At 42.4% G+C, this 24,852-nt stretch overlaps 1 protein-coding gene across 2 annotated transcripts; it reads right to left on the bottom strand.

The window, feature by feature from the left end:
- Window positions 62–24,852, bottom strand: LOC102189495 (dihydrodiol dehydrogenase 3). Of its 2 annotated transcripts, XM_018057312.1 has the most exons (10): window positions 24,725–24,852; window positions 23,613–23,785; window positions 20,472–20,639; window positions 19,278–19,394; window positions 16,827–16,904; window positions 16,297–16,419; window positions 4,365–4,474; window positions 3,255–3,420; window positions 2,987–3,069; window positions 62–265 (listed from the first exon to the last, which is right to left on the bottom strand). In XM_018057312.1, exons 2-10 carry the CDS (start codon window positions 23,703–23,705, stop codon window positions 223–225), a joined length of 981 nt encoding a protein of 326 aa, XP_017912801.1. In that variant the 5' UTR covers window positions 23,706–23,785; window positions 24,725–24,852; the 3' UTR covers window positions 62–222. The 2 variants fall into 2 exon arrangements, with proteins under 2 accessions (XP_017912801.1, XP_017912802.1); XM_018057313.1 differs by lacking the exon at window positions 19,278–19,394.

The raw sequence follows: 24,852 nt of genomic DNA, 5'->3' as shown, positions 1-24,852 counted from the left end.
GGTTATCTTTATTTTCTATCCTTTTATTTTCCAATTATTTTGTTATCACAGAAAACTAGAATTCATATTTGAAATATTCTTTATTTCATAAAAGATTTTTTAATGATAAACAAGCTTCAAAAGTTCAGACACCTCTTTTAAACATCTCCACCAAGTACAGAAATGCTCTTCACAACCCTAGAAAAGAAGTTCTGGTAAAAAAACATGGTGGACAGCTCACAGTCAATATTCTTCAGAATATGGATACTCAGGATGATCAACTGCCCTGAAAGAGAAAGAGGAGAAATAATTTATTAAATCTGTCGTATTGTCACAGAGAGCATTACTCTGTGGATACAGTCAGGATGGGCTAAATCTCTAAATCTATAAACATATCCCATCTTCTCCCCCAAGCATTACTCTGTGGATATAGTCAGGATGGGCTAAAGCTCTAAATCTATAAATATATCCCATCTTCTCCCCCAATAAGCACACATCAGGTTTCTGCTCCATGAGCACATGGCACGTGCATGTCCAATCCCAACATTCACGTGTGATATTCACCCCACAGTGACAGGTCATTTGACTCAGGTTACAATTTATAAGAGGGCACAGACCCAGGGGTAACTGTGGAGGTCATTTCAGACACAGGTGGAACTTTTGACCCTAAGTGGTGAGAAGGATCACAGTTAAGGAATTCTTTGCTGTTTTTCATAAATCATTTCAACAGAAAAAAAAAAAAAAAAAAACATGTCAAGCACCCCTCAAATACAGGATGCTTCCATTAGGGAATTACTATTAAATTGAAGAAATACCACATACACCTAAACAGTCTTACCTATAAAATGTGATTACTGCTTTCTTAATTTGTATCATATAACTACACTCTTTATTAATTAATATTACTGCTGTTTTCCTTCCTTATAGTCTGATTTTTCTTTCTAAATTTGTTCTTTTGAACTCAGTTCATTAAAGAGTGCATCCTGAGCCATTCCATGTGCCAGGAGCTGTGCTATCGACATAAACCTACAAGGATGAGTAAGTCTAGGCATTCACAGAATAATGAAGGAGAGCACAGAATATACATAAAGCTCTTGAGGACAGAAAAGTAACTTGCTATCTTTTCTCTTTTTTCAGAATCATAATATACATATACATAAGTAAGCAGGCATACTAAGTCACTCAGTTGTGTCCAACTCTTAGTGACCCTATGGACTATAGCCCACAGGCTTCTGTGTCCATGAGATCCTCCAGGCAAGAATACCAGAGTGAGTTGCCTGCATTCCTCCAGGGGATCTTCCCACCCAGGGTTCCAACCTGTATCTCTTATGCCTCCTGCATTGGCAGGCGGGTTCTTTACCACTACCGCCCCCTAGGAAGCCCATGTATATGTGCATGTGTGTTGTGTGCCAAGTCGCTTCAGTCCTGTCTGACTCTGCATCTCCATGGACTGTGGCCCACCAGGTTCCTCTGTCCACGGGATTCTCCAGAAAATACCGGAGTGGGTTGCCATTTCCTTCTCCAGGGGATCTTCGCAACCCAGAGCTCCAACCTGCACCTCTTAGGTCTCCTGCATTGGCAGGTGAGTTTGTCACCATTCGTGCCAACTAGAAAGCCTACATGTAAATGTACATATAAACATATATATCTTCTTTACATACAAGGAGGCTTCCCAGTGTCTCAGTGGGTAAAAAACCTGCCTGAAATGCACGAGACACAGCAGACATGGATTCAATACCCAGATTGGGACTATCCCTTCAAGATGGGCATGTAAACCCACTAGAGTATTCTCGCCTGGAGAATCCCATGGGCAGAGGAGGCTGGCGGGCTATAGTCCATAGGGTTGCAAAGAGTCAGACACAACAGAAGCAACTGAACACTACAAACAAGGAGAGTTGTAAGATTTTCTGTTTGAAACTAAATCTTCATTTTATCACTAATTTGTGTTCCCTTTTCTCTAAACTCCCTCCCAGCATCTCTCTGTTTGAGTAGTCTTCTGTCTCTTCAGTCCTGACTTCCTCCGGCAGTATTTGGCAGCTGGAATTCCATGGTACTAACTAAGTAAAGTCAAGGAGGTAGGAGCTCCCCAGTGGGTGGACCCCTGAGGGAAAAAGTCACACTGCGGTGAGTCTTGACTCAAGAAACCAGAGAGACCCAGAAGATCTTACCAGGTGTGTCCAGCTAAGGACAGAAGTCTCTCTCTTGGGGGTCAGTCCATGATATACTCAAACTTCATTTGGTGATATTTTAAGGATGAGGAAATGGGAGATGTGTTGGGGAAAAGGTCAATAAAGGGATAAATTTGGAAGAAATAGATGATGTCTTGGTAAAGAAAAGTCCATCAGGGAGAAAATCCAACAGACACTTAGGAGAGGGAGTGGAGCCAGGCTCACTGTGACTTCTCACACTGAAGCATGTTGGCTTTCATGGGGTCCTCCTCCAGAAATATCAACAACGTGTTCACAATTGTGTTAGGATAAGCAGGAATGTAATTCAGTATGGATTCCTTATTACACATCGTTATGTATCATTTCCTCCTGATTCTACAAAGAACTAAAGATGAAACATTTGCATCAGTCCCTGAAAGAAGGAGCCTGGTGGGCTACAGTTGGTGGGGTCCAAAGACAAGACTGAGCAACTAACGCTTTCACTTTCCGAAAGAAGAATGGGCTGCAAGCCCTGTGCCCTCTGTGTTTCCTGAGTCTCTGGGCCCTGAGAGGAGGTACACCAGGCACAGGCATTAGGGGCACAACGTAGTGAATTCACCACAGTCTCAACACTGGGGATTTTACTGATTGGCTGTCCTCGGTCCCAGTCACATTTCTGTTGATCAGAGACAGAAACCTAGAGGAAACCTCTGGTCTGAGGTCTGCAGGAAGCCCCTGGTATACTCCTACACTGGAAACCAGGGCTGTCTCCCTGAAATTAAGCTTTAAGAAAGCTTATACCTCTGCTGATCTATATGCTAGAGAAAACAGTATTTGTGGAACATATACAAGTCACTTACTGTTGAAAATCATAGTATCTTATATTGCTATTGAGGCCTTCGATTGCTTTCATGTCTTCCGGAGTCAGTTCAAAATCAAACACCTTGAAAGAAGGAAGAATCATATTAATCTTTCCCCCAAGGAGCCAGCCTCCCCCTGGGGACTGGAGGACTTTCCAGCTGGATCGGGACAACAAGAGGGGAAAGGGAAGCCATGTCTGTCCTCAGTTAGACAAAGAGTGCCCCTCATGAAGAATATTCCTTAGGAGCCTACAGCCCCACTCATCACCTGTATGTTCTCTTTGATCCGCTTCTTGTTGTAACTCTTGGCCAGAACCACAACCCCACGTTGTATCTGGTACCGAAGGGCGACCAGAGCTGGGGTTTGCTTGTGCTTTTTGGCAATGGCAGAGAGAACCGGGTCCTCCAAGAGAAAGGGGAAGTTTGGGTTCATCCTGGAAGGAAATTCAGAAATGCCAAGGAGCTAAGACTAAGTAGTTAATGAAGAGGCTTCCCAAACAGATCAGGTATGTCACCTCTAGACCAGTGCTTCTCAAAGTGTGGTCCATGAATCAGCACCATCAGCATCACCTCGGATCTTGTTAGAAGCACAAAATTCCATGGCTTAGCTGAAGACAAACTGATACAGAACCTCAAGTATGTCACCTCCCATTCTATGATTACAGATCTCTGCGGGTGATTCAGATGCATTATTGAGTTGAAACCAGGACTGCCAAACTCATGGATTTTATTTCATTTTTCACTTCTCTATGGTTACTTTTCATCTCCAATCAATGCTCAAAAGTAAAGACAATGGTATGAAAGGAGAACATGATGGGAAATATTGGGAAATATTTTGTTTTTCATTTTTTTCTAATTTTCACTAGTCTTAGGTGTTGATAAAAGCTGAGTAGTTTGAAAATGAAGACCGTGCATTTCATAATTATTTACATTGTGCAGTTCTCCTAGAAATGTTTATAAAAATGGTTCAACTTGTACTTATTTTTCAATCATGATAGACCTGGAATTTTGTACTATTATCCTGATTTTAGACATAAGATGAGGGAGCCTTGGTAAGTCTATTATAGTCTATTATAGTAAGGTGATCATTAGTCCACAAATAAGTAAATTATGACAAAGCTTATGGCTTAGTTATAAACTGGGGGATTATATAGAGATTTTAACACAGACACTTGTGTTAAAATCTATATACAAGACACATGCAATGTAAGAAATCTAGCTCGGTGATGAAAAGACAAAAGAGTATTTCTCCCATCTGTCTTCTCTCTCCTCTACCCTTTGAGAGTTATCTCCAAAGCACTGAGTACAGAATAATAATATTTTCTTCAAAAAATGAGTTTTAGATAAACTCCTTGTGGTCATCCATAATGTTCATTACCATTGTAATGTTCGTTGGGCTCCCAGAGCACCATAGGCAACCAGGACAATATCGTGTGACTTGCAGAACTCCAGAAGTTTGCTCTGGTTGAGATAAGGGTGACATTCCACCTGTAGAAGCCAACAGAGAAGAGTGTCAGATTATATGAAAAGGTAACACACCAGAGAAAGCTTGAAAGGAAGAATTATATATGCTAAGGAAAAACTGTCACATCAGATTACAACTGGAAGTATCAAGGAAAGATTTTTTTTAAATTATATTTCTGTCCCATGAAAAGGTAAAAAATAATGACATTACCGAGAACAAGTAATTCTACGGACCAGATCTTGGTTGCTGAACACCACTGAACAGACCAAGACACATGCTTAATTCCAGACCTGGGACAGGAAAAGAGCTGTCTAAGCTTTGGACATCAAACAACTCCAGAAAGAAAGAAATTGCACAGTCTTATGAAGAAATATCTGAAGGTCAAAAGAACCAGTTTGATGAATTCCCATTGGTAACATTTCAGTAGATTTGAGCACCAAAGGGAATCATGAGTGAAAGCAAATGTAGCACACAGAGGCAAAATAAATCCCTGAGAGAGGAAGAAAGAGCAAAAACGCTTCTCTCCACAGATGGTGATTATTACAATACATCTTTTCTCAGAAACTGACAGCTAATGTGAAGGAGTGCAGTGTTTTCCCCTGTCTGATAGGAAGAGATGTATTTTATCCTGAATAATGAGGGATTCTACTTTTACAATAAAATGTCAGGTCAGAAGATTAAAAAGAGCATTTAAAATGGAAAATAATGAAAAACGTTCCAATGAAATAATTAATTCAGTTGAAAGTCATCAATGGATTTTCAACCTTTACATGAAAACTTGGGGGAAATCAAACTTCCCCTGGTGATGGTTATCATCCAACAGATGACTAGATAATTTCAAGAGGGAAAATACACATTTCCAAATAAAATATCCAGCTACTAATAGCTTTACTAGAAAAACAAAAGTACTGTCACTCCCAGTGGGACAACTTGTCACCATGCACTTCCTACCCGGGTTCATTTAGGGACAAAGCATGCAACTAACATTTTCTTGTCAAAATATTTAAACTTAATGTAGCAAGGAGTTCAGATTTAACTACTAATTTACGTAATCTAGGATTACACAAAGAAGTCAATTAGCATCACAAAGTATCAATGATAAATACAGTGTATTTGTCAAAACCTTGCCTGGATATCTTGGTAACACAATGACTGAGTGACCGTTTTACATTAAAAGGGCTTAAGATGACTCAAAATTACATGTGAACCACAATCAGACCCGGGTCAGCAAATACTGTTGCAGCCTGGCAGAGCAGACACCAGAACCTGCCCCATGGCTCGAGGGTGCGGCAAACGGTGCCCTCATGATTGTGCTAGTAAGCATGTTAAATGGACAGACTTGGGGCTGGGCATGCTCTCGGTTCCGCTTCACTCCCAGCCCCTGCGTCCACCCCCGTGGAAACAAAACAAATGTTCAACAGCAGAGCCTCACCTTTACTCCCTCTTTATGGTGTGCTGATCAAACTCCCCAGTATAGCTCTTTCCTAGTGATCTCATGACTTTTGCCCATAAAAGTGGGGGCTGAAAGGAGACGTCTTGGCTTCCTGCCATGGAGAGCAGGAGGGTCCCCTGATCCCCTGCTTGCAAATTAGATGTGTCTGTCTTTTCATTACGCGCTCACCCCTGGTTCAGGTCTTTCTCACCCTCTGTGCTGGCCATGGCAGGTGGCCCCTGAACAGGGACCTGAAGTCGGGAAGGATTCCCCTGAGGGAACAAACTCAAAGTGAAGACAGTGAGCGGTAGCTGAGGTGCCTGGATCGCAACCAGGCCCTCAAACTCTAAGGGTGGGAAGGCCCTGTTGTCCACATCAGGGTGTCCATGGGGAAGGACTTGAGTAAAGCTGAGAAACATCATCTCCAGCTTTTGAGGCACCTCCTCCAGACTGCAGGAGGGCAGGTGAAAGAGGAGCCATTGACACAATTGCTAAGAGAGGTGGTGAAATAGAATCTTTAGTTTCCAGAAGAAGGCACTCTAGATATTGAAAATTGGGATCCAGTGGAAGAAAATTTGAAATCAGCACACAGGAGAGGGGATCGCATGCCTGTGATGGTATTCGACACCTGGGGGCTAGTGCGACTGGTCCTATACCCTTGACAGACTGAGAAATAATGTGAGAAGACGGTGTCCTCAAACGTCTTGTTAACCCTTCCACCCCTTTGCCACCCAAGCTCAATTTTCCACCACCGCCGCCTCCACTGGGTCCAGAAATGTCTCTGGAGGGCAAGCCGCTGACGTGGTTTCAGCAGGCCATGGCCTCTGGCCTTCCTATGGGTGCTTTAGACACTGAAGACCATCTTGCTTTCCCTATCGATTACAGGCCCAACCCCAATAATCCCACTCAGGTTATTGCAACCCATGAAACTTTTGACCTCAGGTTTTAAAGGAACTAATCTAGTGTTAGACTGAACAGGGTCAATTCTCCGTATCCATACATGGGAGCTGTTGAAAATTTGTTTGCATAGGAGATGCTCTCCTTATGATGTTAAAATGCTAGCCGAAACAGCTTTAAGTGGTCCCCCAAATTTACAGATTTTTGTCTCTTATACTGAGTTGTGCCAAGAGCAAGTCTGTATTAATTTGGCCAATGGAGATAATCTTACTTTTGAAATGCTCATAGGCACAGGGCAATTTACCAGTCCAATAGCCCAATTGACTTATTAAGGTATACTGGTGGGAGCATATGTACAGATTGAAAATGCTACTGAAATGGCGGCAATCAGTATGAGACTCAGCGAGCCTACTGGTTCATTTGTTAAAATATTACAGAGACCCAGAAAAGACTTCACAGAATTTTCGACCAGCTCTCATCTGCTCTCTGCTGTCAAATTAATAGTCCTAGAGCAGAGGACATTTTGGTAAAACAATTAGCCTATAAAAATGCCAATAAAGATTCCAAGGCCGCCCTTAACACTATTCGTCAAAATGGCAGCCTTGCCGATTTTGTTCGAGAGTGTCAAAATGTTGGTACACAGACTCACAAACAAATCAAGCTAGCCCAAGCAATTTGTGCTGCCTTTAAAAATAATTTTAGCTCTTCTCATGCCAAATGCTTTCAATGTGGAAAACCTGGACATATGAAAAATGTTTGCTGTTCTGGGCCCAAAATAGATGTTACAATAGCTCCGCCTACTGGTGAAAATAAAACACCTGGGTCCTAGGTACCAAAAAGGCAATCATTGGGATAATCAATGCAGATCAAAATTCCATAAAAACGGTTCCTTTTGCAGCCCGGAAACCTCCCCAGGCCCCACAAACAGTGCGGGCATACACTGTGAGGACCTCCAGCACACCCTTCAGGCTATCTCCAGCCTCTCAGTCTCTATCAGTGCAAGTTTTGGGTTGGACCTCCCGACCTGAGTAACTGTCTAAATTAGTGAATTGGATCCACCCCCCCCCCCCACCCCAACCACCATCCAGTAGCAATCCCTACTAGGATCCAAGATCCCATTCCACCAGGGACCATAAGACTCATTCTGGACAGAAGTGGCTTTACCCTTGCTAAGTCGCTTCAGTCGTGTCCAACTCTGTGCGACCTCATAGACGGGAGCCAACCAGGCTCCCCTGTCCCTGCGATTCTCCAGGCAAGAACACTGGAGTGGGTTGCTATTTCCTTCTCCAATGCATGAAAGTAAAAAGTGAAAGTGAATCACTCAGTCGTGTCCGACTCTTAACGACCACAGGGACGGCAGCCTACCAGACTCCTCCGTCCATGGGATTTTCCAGGCAAGAGTACTGGAGTGGGGTGCCATTGCCTTCTCCAGGCCTTACCCTTAAAGGCCTCCAAATTCTTCCTGGCCTTTCTGACCCAGACTATTCAGGAGAAATTAAAGTAATGGCTCTCTCTCATTAATTCATGTCATTCCTCAAGCTCAACAAATTGCTAAACTCCTTCTCTTGCCTTACCATGCCCCTAACAACTATAATCCTGTCACCAGAGGAGAACAAGGATTTGGGAGCACAGGTGATCAAGTAGTGTGCTTTACTCAACAAATACTCTCAGATCGGCCCACGTGTAAGGTTAAAATCCAAGCAAAAACGTTCTCTGAAATCGTAGATTCTAGGGCTGACATTTCCATCATTACTTCTCCTCAATGGCCAGCTGATTGGCCCCTGACTGAACCCCAGGAAAAGATAATCAGGCTTGGGGGAACCTCAACAGTTTGCTTAAAGTGCAACAGTTCTTCCTTGCCTAGGGCCCAAAAAACAACTTGCTCACTTTCAACCTTTTAGTGCAGACATTCCCTGTAATTTATGGGGCAGAGATCCGCTTGCCCATTGGCACCTAGTTCCCTCCAATGAGGAAAAGGCAGATCATATGATGGCAAGAATGGGATGCCAACCAGCAAAAGAGCTAGGAAAGAATTTATAGGGAGATCCTTCTCCTTTATCTGTTCGGCTGAAACTGGACAGAAAAGGGCTAATTGAGGGCCATTGAGCGACTTCACTTTCACTTTTCACTTTCATGCATTGGAGAGGGAAATGGCAACCCACTCCAGTGTTCTTGCCTGGAGAATCCCAGGGATGGGGGAGCCTGGTAGCCTGCCATCTATGGGGTCGCACAGAGTCGGACATGACTGAAGCGACTTAGCAGCAGCAGCAGCAGCAGCAGCAAAGTTTCTCTGGGCTTCCCTCATAGCTCAGTTGGTAAAAATCTGCCTGCAGGAGACCCGGGTTCGATTCCTGGGTCAGGAAGATCCCCTGGAGAAGGCAATGGCAACCCACTCCAGATTTCTTGCCTGGAGAATCCCATGGACAGAGGAGCCTTGCAGGTTACAGTCCATGGGGTCATATGTGTCAGACACGACTTAGTGACTAAAACACCACTAAAGTTCTCTGCTACCACACGCCACATCTCTAACATGGCTTACATCTAAACCTGTTTGGGTGGATCAATGGCCTCTAGCAAGGGAAAAACTTATACAATTACAAGCCTTGATAGAAGAACAGTTTCAAGCAGGACACATAGAGAAGAGTATTAGTCCTTGGAATACTCCAGTTTTCACAGTCCATAAAAAATCAGGCAAATGGAGGCTGCTTCATGAGCTTTGAGCTATTAATGCAATAATGCAACTCATGAGAACCTTGCAGCCTGGACTCCCATCCCCTTCGGCAGTACCACAGAATTGGCCAATTATAGTTCTGGATCTTAAAGTTGTTTTCAACAATTCCCTTAGCTCCACAAGACAAAGAAAAATTTGCATTTTCGGTACCCAATATTAACCAAAAAGCCCCCATGAAACAGTACCAGTGAAAAATGTTGCCTCAGGGGATGATGAATCTACAAGTCTTCAAGATGGCAAAGCAGAAGGACATGTGCCCGTCTTCTCCTGTGAGAACTCCAGAATTACAACTTGCTGCTGAACAACTGTCAACAGGAGAATGTTGGATCTCACCAAAACAAGATACCCCACATCCAAGGGCAAAAAAGAAATCCCAGCAAGACAGTTGAGTTCAGTTCAGTTCAGTTGCTCAGTCATGTCCGATTCCTTGTGACCCCATGAATTGCACCACGTCAGGCCTCCCTGTCCATCACCAACTCCCGGAGTTCACTCAAATTCATGTCCATTGAGTTGTTGATGCCATCCAGCCATCTCATCCTCTGTCATCCCCTTCTCCTCCTGCCCCCAATCCCTCCCAGCATCAGAGTCTTTTCCAATGAGTAAATTCTTCCCATGAGGTGGCCAAAGGATTGGAGTTTCAGCTTTAGCATCAGTCCTCCCAATGAACACCCAAGACTGATCTCATTTAGGATGGACTGGTTGGACCTCCCTGAAGTCCAAGGGACTCTCAAGAGTCTTCTCCAACACCACAGTTCAAAAGCATCAGTTCTTGAGTGCTCAGCTTTCTTCACAGTCCAACTCTCACATCCATACATGACCACTGGGAAAACAATAGCCTTGACTAGACAGACCTTTGTTGGCAAAGTAATATCTCTGCTTTTCAATATGTTATCTAGGTTGGTCATAACTTTTCTTCCAAGGAGTAAGCGTCTTTTAATTTCATGGCTACAATCACCATCTGCAGTGATTTTGGAGCCCAAAAAAATAAAGTCTGACTCTGTTTCCACTGTTTCCCCATCTATTTCCCATGAAGTGACTGGACCAGATGCCATGATCTTCGTTTTCTGAATTTTGAGCTTTAAACCAACTTTTTCACTCTCTTCTTTCACTTTCATCAAGAGGCTTTTTAGTTCCTCTTCACTTTCTTCTCTAAGGGAGGTGTCATCTGCATGTCTGAAGTTATTGATATTTCTCCCGGCAGTCTTGATTCCAGCTTGTGCTTCTTCCAGCCCAGCATTTCTCATGATGTACTCTGCATATAACTTAAATAAGCAGGGTGACAATATACAGCCTTGACGTATTCCTTTTCCTATTGGACCAGTCTATTGGTCCATGTCCAGTTCTAACTGTTGCTTTCTGACCTACCTACAGGTTTCTCAAAAGGTAGGTCAAGTGGTCTGGTATTCTCATCTCTTTCAGAATTTTCCACAGTTTATTGTGATCCACACAGGCAAAGGCGTTGGCATAGTCAATAAAGCAGAAATAGATGTTTTTCTGGAACTCTCTTCCTTTTTCTATGATCCAGTGGTTTGGAAATTTGGTCTCTGGTCCCTCTGCCTTTTCTAAAACCAGCTTGAACATCTGGAAGTTCACGGTTCATGTATTGCTAAAGCCTGGCTTGGAGAATTCTGAGCATTACTTTACTAGCGTGTGAGATGAGTGCAATTGTGCGGTAGTTTGAGCATTCTTTGGCATTGTCTTTCTTTGGGATTGGAATGAAAACTGACCTTTTCCAGTCCTGTGACCACTGCTGAGTTTTCCAGATTTGCTGGCATATTGAGTGCAGCACTTTCACAGCATCATCTTTCAGGATTTGAAATAGCTCAACTGGAATTCCATCACACATCAACTGGAATTCCACTAGCTTTGTTCATAGTGATGCTTTCTAAGGCCCACTTGAATTCACATGTCAGGATGACTGGTTCTAGGTGAAAGATCACACCGTCATGATTATCTTGATCTTGAAGCTCTTTTTTGTACAGTTCTTCTGTGTATTCTTGTCACCTCTTAATATCTTCTGCTTCTGTTAGGTCCAAACAATTTCTGTCCTTTATTGAGCCCATCTTTGCATGAAATGTTCCCTTGGTATCTGTAATTTTCTTGAAGAGATCTATAGTCTTTCCCATTCTGTTTTTTTCCTCTATTTCTTTGCATTGATCACTGAGGAAGGCTTTCTTATCTCTCCTTGCTATTCTTTGGAGCTCTGCATTCAGATGCCTATATCCTTCCTTTTCTCCTTTGCTTTTCACTTCTCTTCTTTTCACAGCTATTTGTAAGGCCTCCTCAGACAGCCATTTTGCTTTTTTGCATTTCTTTTCCATGGGGATGGTCTTGATCCCTGTCTCCTATACAACGTCACAAACCTCAGTCTATAGTTCATCAGGCACGCTGTCTAGTCCCTTAAATCTATTTCTCACTTCCACTGTATAATCATAAAGGCTTTGATTTAGGTCATACATGGATAGTCTAGTGGTTTTCCCTACTTTCTTCAATTTAAGTATGAATTTGGCAATAAGGAGTTCATGATCTGAGCCACAGTCAGCTCCCGTTCTTGTTTTTGCTGACTGTATAGCGCTTCTCCATCTTTGGAGGGGCAAAATCACATTTAGAATAAAACCTCATACCCGCCAGGGACCTCGGAGGGCTTAAACAAACCTTTTCTACGCCAGGACACAGAGACTGAGCCAGAACTATGTTTGAGTCCCTCCTACAGAGGTACCAGTCAGCAGTGACCTGCCATCAGGAAGTTTCGATAAGCCTCTTATCCTTATCCATCAGAGGACAGACATATGAGAACCACAATAACAGAAAACTAACCAAACTGATCGCATGGACCATAGCCTTGTCTAACTCAATAAAACTATCAGCCATTCTGTGTAGGGCCACCGAAGATGGACAGGTCACGGTGGAGAGTTCTGACAAACCATGATCCACTGGAGAAGGGAATGGCAAACGACTTCAGTATTCTTGCTTTGAGAACCCCATGAAAAGGCAAAAAGATAGGACACTGAAAGATGAACTCTCCATGTCAGTAGGTGCCCAATATGCTACTGGAGATTAGTGGAGAAATAACTCCAGAAAAAATGAAAAGACAGAGCCAAAGCAAAAACAACGCCCAGTTGTGGATGTGACTGGTGATGGAAGCAAAGTCCATTGCTGTAAAGAACAATATTGTATAGGAACCTGGAATGTTAGGTCCATGAATCAAGGCAAATTGGAAGTGGTCAAACAGATGGCAATAGTGAACATCAACATTTTAGGAATCATGATTGGATTGGATGGGTGGGCTGGGTGGACTGGAATGGGTGAATTTAACTCAGATGAGCATTAATTATATCTACTACTGTGGGCAATAATCTCTTAGAAGAAATGGAGTAGCCATCGTAGTCACCAAAAGAGTTTGATATGCAGTACTTGGATGCATCTCCAAAAAAACAGAAAGACCTCTGTTTGTTTACAAGGCAAAACATTCAGTCTCACAATAATCCAACTCTGTGCTGTGACCAGTAACGCTGAAGAAGCTGAAGTTGAATGGTTCTATGAAGACCTACAAGACCTTCTTAAACTAACACCTAAAAAAGATGTTCTTTTCATTATAGGGGACTGGAATGCAAAAGTAGGAAGTCAAGAGACACCTGGAGTAACAGGTAAATTTAGCTTTGGAGTACAAAATGAAGCAGGGCAAAGGCTAACAAAGTTTGGCCAGGAGACACAATGGACATAGCAAACACCCTCTTCCAACAACACAAGGGAAGATTCTACATATGAATATCACCAGATGATCAATACCAAAATCAGATTGATTATATTCTTTGCAGCCAAAGATGGAGAAGCTCTATACAGTCAGAAAAAACAAGACTGAGAGCTGACTGTAGATCTGATCATGAACTCCTTATTGCCAAATTTAGACTTAAATTGAACAAAGTATGGAAAACCACTAGACCATTTAGATATGACCCGAATCAAATCCTTTGCAATTATACAGTGTAACTGTGAAATAGATTGAAGGGATTACATCTGGTAGACAGAGTGCCTCAAGAACTATGGACAGAGATTCATGACATTGTGCAAGAGGCAGTGATCAAGACCATCCCTAAGAAAAAGAAATACAAAAAGGCAAAATGGTTGTCTGAGGAGGCCTTACAAATAGCTATGAAAAGAAGAATACTGAAAGGCAAAGGAGAAAAAGAAAGATATACTCCTTTGAATGCAGAGTTCTAAAGAATAGCAAGGAGAGATAAGAAAGCCTCCCTCAGGGATCAATGCAAAGAAATAGAGGAAAATCATAGAATGGGAAAGACTATAGATTTCTTCAAGAAAATTACAGATACCAAGGGAACATTTCATGCAAAGATGGGCTCAATAAAGGACAGAAATGATATGGACCTAACAGAAGCAGAAGATATAAAGAAGAGGTGGCAAGGATACACAGAAGAATTATACAGAAAAGACCTTGACGACCCAGATAATCACAATGGTGTGATCACTCACCTAGAGCCAGATATCCTGGAATGGAAAGTCAAGTGGGCCTCAGGAAGTATCACTAGGAACAAAGCTATTGGAAGTGATGGAATTCCAGTTGAGCTATTTCAAATCCTGAAAGATGATGCTGTGAAAGTGCTGCACTCAATATGCCAGCAAATCTGGAAAACTCAGCAGTGGCCACAGGACTGGAAAAGGTCAGTTTTCATTCCAATCCCAAAGAAAGACAATGCCAAAGAATGCTCAAACTACCACACAGTTGCACTCATCTCACACACTAGTAAAGTAATGCTCAAAATTCTCCAAGCCAGGCTTCAACAGTATGTGAACCATGAACTTCCAGATATTCAAGCTAGATTTAGAAAAGGCAGAGGAACCAGAGATCAAATTGGCAACATCTGCTGGATCATTGAAAAAGTAAGAGATTCCAGAAAACATCTACTTCTGCTTTATTGAGTGTGCCAAAGCCTTTGACTCTGTGGATCAAAACACACTGGAAAATTCTTCAAGAAATGAGAATACGAGACCACCTTACCTGCCTGAGAAATCTGTATGCAGATCAAGAAGCAACAATTAGAACTGGATATGGAACAACAGGAAAGGAAAAAGAAGCTGCTCAGTCATGTCCAACTCTTTGTGACCCTATGGACTGTAGCCTACCAGGCTCCTCTGTCCATGGGGTTTTCCAGGCAAAGGTACTGGAGTGGGTTGCCATTTCCACCTCCAGGGGATCTTCCTGACTCAGGAATTGAACACAAATCTCCTACATTGCAGGCAGACACTTTACCATCTGAGCCATCAGGGAAGCCTGGAACAACAGACAGGTTCCAAATGGGAAATGAATAAGTCAAGGCTGTATGTTTTCATCCTGCTTATAGATGAAGCACATACTGGAATCAAGATTGCTGGGAGAAATATCAATAGCCTCAGATATCCAGATGACACCACCCTCATGGCAGAAAGTGAAAATGAACCAAGAGCCTCTTGATGAAAGTGAAACAGAGTGAAAAAGTTGGTTTAAAATTCTACATTCAAAAAATGAAGATGCTGGCATCCCGTCCCACCACTTCATGACAAATAGTTGGGAAACAATGGAAACAGTGTGAGACTTTATTTATAGGGGCTCCAGAATCACTGCAGATGGTGACTGAAGCCATGAAATTAAGAGATGGTTGCTCCTTGGAAGAAAAATTTGACCAACCCAGAAAGCATATTAAAAAGTAGACATGTTACTTTGCCGACAAAGGAACGTCTAGTCAAAGCTATGCTTTTTGCAGTAGTCATGTATGGATGTGAGAATTGGACCATAAAAAAGCAGAGGGCTGAAGAATGGATGCTTTTGAACTGTGGTGTTGGAAGATTCTTGAGAGTCCCTTAGACTGCAAGGAGATCCAACCAGTCAATCTTAAAGGAAATCATTCCTGAATGATCATAGTAAGGACTGATGCTGAGGCTGAAACTCCAATACTTTGGCCACCTGATGCAAAGAACTGACTCATTGGAAAAGACTCTGATGCTGGGAGGGATTGGGGGCAGGAAAAAAGGGGGACAATAGAGGATGAGATTGGTGGATGGCCTCAATGACTCGATGGACTTGAGTTTGAATAAGCTCTGGCAGTTTGGACAGGGAGGCCTGGCGTGGTGCAGTCCATGGGGTTGCAAAGGAGTCAGACATGACTAAGGGACTGAACAGAACTGAACTGAAATCACAAGGTCTGCTCTAATTCCAGAGTAACTCTTCTGTCACCTGTTAGGATCAACATAAGTGTTTAACTTCATGCTCTAACCTGGGTGACTCTCATAGTCTCCAGCACATTTCTCTGTACTGTGCTCCCTGTTGAAGCTGGGACACCAAGACTAAGGATTCAGGCATCTAAACCACACACAACACCTGTCTCACCTGGTTTTTTTCTGTATTTACTTCCCTCTCCACGTTTTCATGGTCTTCCTTCATGTACACAGTTTCATCCAAGCACTTTCACACCGGACTTCTGGTCATGCTTTCAACTCAGGGAAACGCCTCCTTCCTCTAAGTTCTGGAGGAATTTCATCCCCTTCACCTCTGTTACCTTCCCTCAGTCCCCACCATGATTGAGCAAGAAGCCATCCCCAAGTTTTCCACCCAGAGTTTATCAAAAATACTATTATAGATTCTATTCACATAGTCCAGACATAGGCTCAGCTCTGTAGAATCCTCTGTCTACAAATGTCAGATGAACAGGAGGGAAGGACAGACAGACATCAGGCTCCAGTGCAAGAAGGAGGTTGTGAAGAGCAGGAGGGAGAGGAGCCGAGCTGCTCACCTGGTTGCAGACGGGCTTGTACTTGAGCCCCGGCTTGTTCAGGATCCTCTCCAGCTGCTTGTGGTTGAAGTTGGACACCCCGATGGACTTGGTCAGCCCTGCATCCTTACACTTCTCCAGGGCCTGGGAGGGAGGGGTGGTGAGCAGTCACTTGGCATGGGTAATATAGCAATAAGAAATGTTGAAAAATTGTTAAGAGGGTCTCTGGTCAAGAATTAGCATTGCTTATCAAGGAGATAAAGGGGGAAAAGGTCATGACACAAGAAGTAGCATCTCCTCCTTAGAAAACCCTGGAGAAGACAGTCACATGAAAGAAAGAGATGCCTATATACACTGTCCCAAATTCTCCTCCTCCATTCCTCTCTGTGAATATTTGATCAATGGTTCCCTCCCCACAACCCCAGCATCCCAGCCCTTAGATTCATGAACTGCTGAGTGTGATGGTCCACAGCCCATTCTCACAGGTGGAAGAGATGAAGGAGGTTCCCCCTCTTCTGGCTCCTCCTCTCCTTCTCTCCTCCCCAACTCACCTCCCACGTGTGACAGAGATCCACGGAGTCAAATATCAGTTTTCCATTTTCATCTGTTGGGAGAATTGCCTCCCCTGGCTGGAATAGAAGCAGTCATTTCAAGATGTCACCAAATAATTTCTCCACATTTAGCCAGCCTGCCCGGCACATCTTGAAATAGGATGCTAAACCTCCGTGAGGTTCCTTTACATTCTGCATACTAATATTTGCTAAGAGGTTTGCAAATGGAGTTATCAGCAATGTCTTTAGAAGGCAGGTTTCCAGTATTCTCTTATACAAACTATATGTTTTGATAGATATAATTTTCCTACATTTTCCTGGGAACTCTCAGTGCCTTAAGTGAAATTTTTTCTGCTCTTTATACTTTCTTCTTGCAAAATGCCTCTATTGTGCAGGGAGTGACAGTAAGTTATGCCTTACTGCTGGCATAAAAATTGCAATCTTGACCTGGACTAAATATCAGAATTCCTTTTCACTCTGAACATCTGATAGCTACAGGGCATAAACATGAACCAGCAAGGTTCTCTTTAGGTTGATAAGTTATGTGGAAGAAGCAGACATACTCTCAAATATTCTGGACAATGGGGCTTGAACAGATCAAGGTCATCCTGCCACCCATGGAAAATGCTGAGATAAAAATAAAAGAAACCATGAGTGATGTCATTATAAGAAATAGAAAAACAGAGAAATTTCTGTCAAGTATTAGTGAACTGAAATCATTCAGTCGTGTCCGAGTCTTTGCGACCCCATGGACTGTAGCCTACCAGGCTCCTTTGTCCATGAGATTTTCCAGGCAATAGTGCTGGAGTGGATTTCCATTTCCTTCTCCAGGGGATCTTTCCAACCGAGGGATCGAACCCTGGTCTCCCGGATTGTAGACAGACGCTTTACCATCTGAGCCACCAGGGAAGCATGTCTGTCAAGTACTCGGAATCCTTAAATCTATGTAGATGGGAATTGCCATCTACAAAGTCCAATAAACTCTTTGGCAAAGGATGGCTTGAGCAGAATTCTGTATTCTGAAAATGAGTTCTGCATAATAAACTTTGTTCTTGTTACTTTGTTTTGCCTGTGCCATGGGTTCGCTGTATCTTAGTTCCCTGAATAGGAACTGAACCCTCTCCCTCAAAACACCCTGACTCGGCACTGAAAGCACACAGTCTTAACCACTGAAACAACTGGAAAAATTCCCCTCTGCTTAGTACAGTTCTTAATGGCTAAGTGCAGTCTGCAAACATCACCATGAACACAGGCAACAGCGGAGGCAAGTTCTCTGGAGTCCTGAGAAGACTGTGAGGTTTAGACCCACCCATAAGGACACCACCAAATCCATGAAACATTATTGGGGGAGAGATGAGAAGACCTCATTTGTTCAGGTGTGAGGCTGTGTCAGCACTCAGCACTCTGCATTGAACTCTGTAGTAGATACCTAATTAGGTCCTTAATCAGCACCATGCACATAACTTGCCTATTTCTACTTCCTCAAGATTTTGAGGCAGAGACACTCAGATTATTTAACACATTTCTCTTGGAGGCAGGTAAGAGATTCAAAGAACCTCCCTAAAATGATGATCACAAATGATTATTTACTACTCTAGTGTACTCCAAGGCCAAGTGGAGTGAAAGAGGAGAGTGAAAAAGTTGGCTTAAAGCTCAACATTCAGAAAATGAATATCATGGCATTTGGTCCCATCAAATCATGGCAGATAGACGGGGAAACAGGTGAAACAGTGTCAGACTTTATTTTCTCAGGCTCCAAAATCATTGCAGGTGGTGATTGTAGCCATGAAATTAAAGACACTTATTCCTTGGAAGGAAAGTTATGACCAACCTAGACAGCACATTGAAAAGCAGAAATATTATTTTCCCAACAAAGGTCCGTCTAGTCAAGGCTATGGTTTTTCCAGTGGTCATGTATGGATGTGAGAGTTGGACTGTGAAGAAAGCTGAGCACTGAAGAATTGATGCTTTTGAACTGTGGTGTTGGAGAAGACTCTTGAGAGTGCCTTGGACTGCAAGGAGATCCAACCAGTCCATCCTAAAGGAGATCAGTCCTGGGTGTTCATTGGGAGGACTGATGCTGAAGCTGAAACTCCAATCCTTTGGCCACCTCATGCAAAGTGTTGACTCACTGGAAAAGACCCTGATGCTGGGAGAGATTGGGGGCAGGAGGAGAAGGGGATGACAGAGGATGAGATGGCTGGATGGCATCACCAACTCGATGGACATGAGTTTGAGTGAACTCCGAGAGTTGGTGATGGACAGGGAGGCCTGGCGTGCTGTGATTTATGGGGTTGCAAAGGGTTGGACACGACTGAGCGACTGAACTGAACTGAACTCTAGTGTAATCATTCCTTCAACTTAGTAAGAAAAATCTTGTCAACCATCCATGCAAGTTACAGACATTCTGACCCAAGAAATAAAACAGAGCTGATCACGCAAATCACCTACCACCATAGCCACTGGAAGATGAATAATATAGAGATCAACATATTCCAGTTGAAGATCTTTCAGTGACTTTTCCAAGGCTGGTCGGACCAACTCTGGTCTAAGGAAAGTGGACCAAACCTGTAGTGATTAAACAAAGGAAGCTGTGGGAAATGATTGCTATATGTAATTGAGTTTGTCTTCATTTACTTAATAATTAGGCATTATTATCTGTTAGAAAGAGATGACCATGGGAAAAACCATTCCCTTTCTTCTTGAGTTCCATTCTTTATCTAACTTAGCCATGTAAATTTCATTATTTGATTGAATTTGTCATCAGTGTATCTTTCACAATGGAATGAAATGAATCAAGATATAAATAACTTTATCAAATAATTACCATGCCCACCAACTGAACTATGCTTGATAGAGTGTAAAAGCACAAACTTAGTTTACTTTGATCAAACAATCCATCTTCTCAAAGTAAATTGCTATCTTGTTTACATAACTGTAGGGAAAAGTGGTTTGAACATATTAATGTGAGAAGAACATAATTCAAGACACTTTGGCTAGATTTTGTGTAATGCACAAAGTGCCTCTCAAATGCTCTCTTGCTCTTGGAGCTGAGAACTGAGATTCAGAATGTGTAGAAATTCGAGAAGTTTCCCAGATGGTAAGAAAAGCTATATCTGCTCCCAGGTTGTCTGATTCATTAAGTAAATATAGTATAGTTTTGGCCACTCAGTTGTGTCTGACTCTTTGGGACCCCTGGAGTGTAGCCCACAAGGCTCGTTTGTCCATCGGATTCCCAGGCAAGAATACTGGAATGGGTAGCCATTTCTTTCTCCAGTAGATCCTCCTGATCCAGGGATTGAACTCATGTCTCCCACAATTCAGACAGATTCTTAACCTTCTGAGCCATCAGGGAAGCCCTGATTCATTAGTCCTTACTAAACCACATTGCTCTGCTCTAGGTTCAAAGAAGTACAGTGACTTTAATTTAAAATTAAAATTTGAACCCACTAATGATGAGAAAGTAATAATTATTCTGTTTGAGGGGACACAGTGAAAGGAGAAGGATACTAGATTTAAGATACAAATATGTGTGAAATAGGGGTACCAATAAGCACTGTTCAGCAAACTACTGGTCCTATGATGTAATTGTCATCTGCCCCCAGTCACTTGCACACATGTGCACACACACAACACATACAGCACCTTTGAAGTGTAGAATATGTCTTCTCTCTTCACAGTGCCATCTGCAATCTTGCTTCGAATGGCCTGACCAACCTGCTCTTCATTTTGGTACAAATAAGCACAGTCAATATGGCGAAATCCAACCTCTATAGCAAATTTGGTGACCTCCAGAGCTTCACTCTTAGGAACCTATGTAAGCGAGAAAAGCAGTTGTTGAATATCCACATGATTAAGAGATTACTAAGACAAAGCTTGATCTTACTAAGAACTAACATTTCTTCATGCCTTTGTTTAGCTCTGTATGTATGGTGACGGACCCATGACAGTTTCCCTGAACATTCCTGGTCAGTGATTAAATGGGCACCCAAGAACCCTTCAACCCCATGTAATCAGTGGTTGATCACAGGCATCAGAGGGCCCCAAGCCCATCAGTAGTTTCAGTGATTTGCTGGAAGAATCCAAAGGACTCAGAATAAACTTGTAGTCGTGGATAGGATTTATACTGTGAGATGTCTGAAGCAAAATCAACAAAGGTACAAGAGGTATAATAAAAGCATCAAGACTGGACTGTATCCCATGAGACTCCTCCGTTAATGGGGTTCCCAGGCAAGAACACTAGAGTGCGATGCCAGTTCCCTCTCCAGGGGATCTTCCCAACCCAGGGATCGAACTCAGGTCTCTCACATTTCAGGCAGATTCTTTGCCATCTGAGCCACTAGGGAAGCTCTGATTCATTAGCCTGTATTAAATCACACCATTCTGGTCTAAGTTCAAAGATGTAAAGCGACTTTAATTCAAATTCAAATTCAAATTCGCACACACCAATGATGAGAAAGTTACAATTATTCTCTTTGAGGGGGGCATGGTGAGAGGAGACATGTACTAGATTTCAGATAGAAATATGTGAGGAAAAAAGAGGTACCAATAAGCACCACTCACCAAACTACTGATCCTATTACCTAAAGCTGGTATCAATAAGCATCTATGGCAAATAGCTGAGGAAACAATTGAAACAGTGACAGACTTTATTTTCTTGGGCTCCAAGATCACTGCAGCTGGTGACTGCAGCCATGAAGGCATAAAAGACGCTTGCTCCTTGGAAGAAAATCTAGGACCAACAACTTAGGCAGCATATTAAAAAACAGAGACATTACTTTGCAAACAAAGGACTGTCTAGTCAAAGCTATGATTTTTCCAGTGTCACGTATGGATGTGAGAATTGGACTGTAAAGAAAGCTGAGCACCAAAGAACTGATGCTTTTGAACTGTGGTGTTGCATAAGATTCTTGAAGGTCCCTTGGACTGTAAGGAGATCAAACCAGTCAATTCTAAAGGAAATCAGTCCTGAATATTCCTTGGAAAGACTGATGCTGAAGCTGAAGCTCCAACTTTTGGCCACCTGATGTGAAGAACTGACTCACTGGAAAAGACCCTGATGCTGGGAAAGATTGAAGGCAGGAGGAGAAGGGGATGACAGAGGATGAGATGATTGGATGACATCACCGGCTTGATAGGCATGAGTTAGAGCAGGCTCTGGGAGATGGGTGATGGACAGGGAAGCCTGGCGTGCTGCAGTCCATGGGGTCAAAAAGAGTTTGGACATGACTGAGCAACTAAAGTGAACTGAAAGGCACCAAGAAACCAGGTGAAAACTTCTATGATCCACATATACCAGCATATCACAGAGAAAACACCAAAGAAAAACTGTATCTATTCAATCTATACAAAATGATGTTCTCATGTAACTATCTATTGTTAATGACTAACACAATCAAGATAGTTAACAGATCCATCATCTCACATAGCTAACTTTGGGGAGTGTTTGTGAGGATACTTAATATATATTCGCTTATAAAATTTCAAAATATAACCCATTATATTCAAGTATAGTCACCATGCTGTACATCAGGTCTCTAGACATTCATCGCATTACAAAAGGTCTGGACCTTTGACCAACATCTTTCCATACTTCCCAACCGTGTCCCCAGCTTCTGGTCACCATTCCTCTACACTCTGCTTCTCTGAGTTCAATGTTTTAGATTCTACCTATGAAGAGAACATGCAGTATTTGTCTTTCTATTTCTGGCTTCTTTCACTTTGCTTACTATTCTCCAGGTTCACCTGTGTGGTTGCAAATGGTGGAATCAACTTCCCTTTTCAAGCTGAATACTATTTCAATATGTTTCTGCAATCCAGGATCTTTCATGTTTCAAGGAGGTCAATGCTTGGTCCAAGTTCCCCCTGTTGGGTCTAGTCCTGGTTTTCCTGACAATCGCGTGCCTTGTGGAATGTAGAGAGCTCAGTACTAGGCTGGACCCTTCCCTCCACTCATCACATTTTGCAAAGTGAACAATCCCTGTCTTTTATCTGCAAAATGTCTCTGAATAGTTTCTTTTATTCTATAAATTAGAAAAGTGAGATTCAAAGTTTAAAGAGCAGTCCCTTGTCACAACTACATACTCTAAAGACAAGATGGACAGCAAAATTTCTGGCTTCCAGTCTAGAGACTTGTCCACTGAAAACTATGCTCTAATAAAAAGACACTACGAAACCCAAGGATACAGTATGAAGCCTCACCTGTAAGATTGTAGCTTATCCCTTCAAATGATACTATAGTTCCCACTGGAAAAAGTTTCCAAGCAGAAACAGAATCACAAGGCAAAGCATAGCTGCCGTGTGTCACCTGGACCGAGCACGTATCCCGCAGTAGAAAAGCAATTCCCTCCCATTAGATTCCAGTCACCTCATCTTCAGGACCTTCCACCTCGAATACTGCTCTGGGTGTAACACTAATTTGGAAGGAGGGAAAAGTTCTGGAATGAAATATACAAAGAAACCCTACCATTGCAATTGCCCTCCAAGCCAAACAGCTGACAGTCAGTGTTCTCAACAGCCGAGTCTCACCTCTTCTGCCAAGCTAGGAAAGAGACGGAAACTGAAGGGGAACCCAGAGTAATCTGCAGGTGAGCACAACCTCAGACCCTGATGCAGAGTGGAGACTGGATGCTCTCTCCCCTTTTACAGGGCATGGTTCTAGCCTGGTTAGTGGAACCACGATATCCTCCCAGAGTCACACAGGAGCTCAGTGTTTGACAAATGAAGTTCTCTTCCACCCATACAGCCACCTACTATTTTTATCTCACCCCAAGTCACTACTCTTACCTCTGGAGGTGCAAAAGTGCCAAATCCCAGAACAGGAATGAAGTGGCCATCATTAAGCTTCACTTTCTTCTGGTATTTGGGATCCATTGTCATTTCTCTGACTAAGCAGACTCTGATTTTTCTCTTCTGCCTTCACAATTGATGAACACCTGGATGGTCACGCCCCAGCAGCACTATCCAATGTTAGCAGACACATTGTAGGAGGGGCAAGGTGAAACCAATCCCAGGGCATAAGAAGAGGGTTGAAGCCAATTAACTTGTTTGCTTCTTTATAGATGCAATCTTAAATTATATAATGATGAGATTGAACAACAATGATTGACCATATGTTAGACTAGAAACTTCCACACAATGTTTTTCATTTTCCCAATATTAAGCCTAATATTTATCCAACATCAATTGAAAAAATTTAACTATTTTACCATACATACATACACACATTCACAGAATCACACAATTTAAGGGAGTGACTAATAAACATTTTAGAAAATCTTATTTCTTAATAAAGAAAACCAAAGCAAAATAAATTTGCTTTTTGACTTTTCCCACCAGCATTATTATCTTGCTATCCAGACCCAACAGTGGTGAGATCCTGAGAAGAATATTAAAACCACACATTCTGACAAAGTGTTTATTGGAGATTAATTATTAATAGTTTTTGGATACCATATGCAGTGTGCAAACAGACCTTTACAGTGGTTAATCCTTGGACTTAGTTACATAACTTTTAGAAAGATATCATAATGGAAATGATAATGAGTTCATGTACTTTATTATCTTGCTAAACAGTCATAAATGAAGAAGCTGTACACAAGTTAAATTGTAACAAATAAGGGAAGAGTTAGGGAAATCAAGATGAACTGATACAATGGGATGTTTTGAAGTCAAATAAAATTTAACACGTGGAGTGAGGTCAGCAAAATGGTGAGCTAGGAAGTGTTGAATTCTCCCTTATAAATGTGAGAAATCAATCAGAAACCAGATGAAAACCCTCACAGGAGCTCTGAAATTAGTCAAACAGTCAAAATCTATAGGAACACATTGAACACACAATCAAGAAAATTCCAGAACTGAGAGGAAGGACATTTTACCGTGTTTTTCCTCACACTTACCTCTTCCCTGACTTGAAGAGTGAAGTCTTGATCTATAATGGGTGGCAGCACTCTTCCCAGCTGCCTCCAGCAAACAAGACTGATCACAAAAACCTTAATGCAATGTTCCAACCTGTTTGGGGCTGCCC

This window comes from Capra hircus, chromosome 13, assembly GCF_001704415.2.
Source record: "Capra hircus breed San Clemente chromosome 13, ASM170441v1, whole genome shotgun sequence".
NCBI lineage: Eukaryota > Metazoa > Chordata > Mammalia > Artiodactyla > Bovidae > Capra > Capra hircus.
The sequence above is the reverse complement of the archived record's forward strand: the minus strand, read 5'-3'. Positions and strand labels throughout refer to the sequence as shown.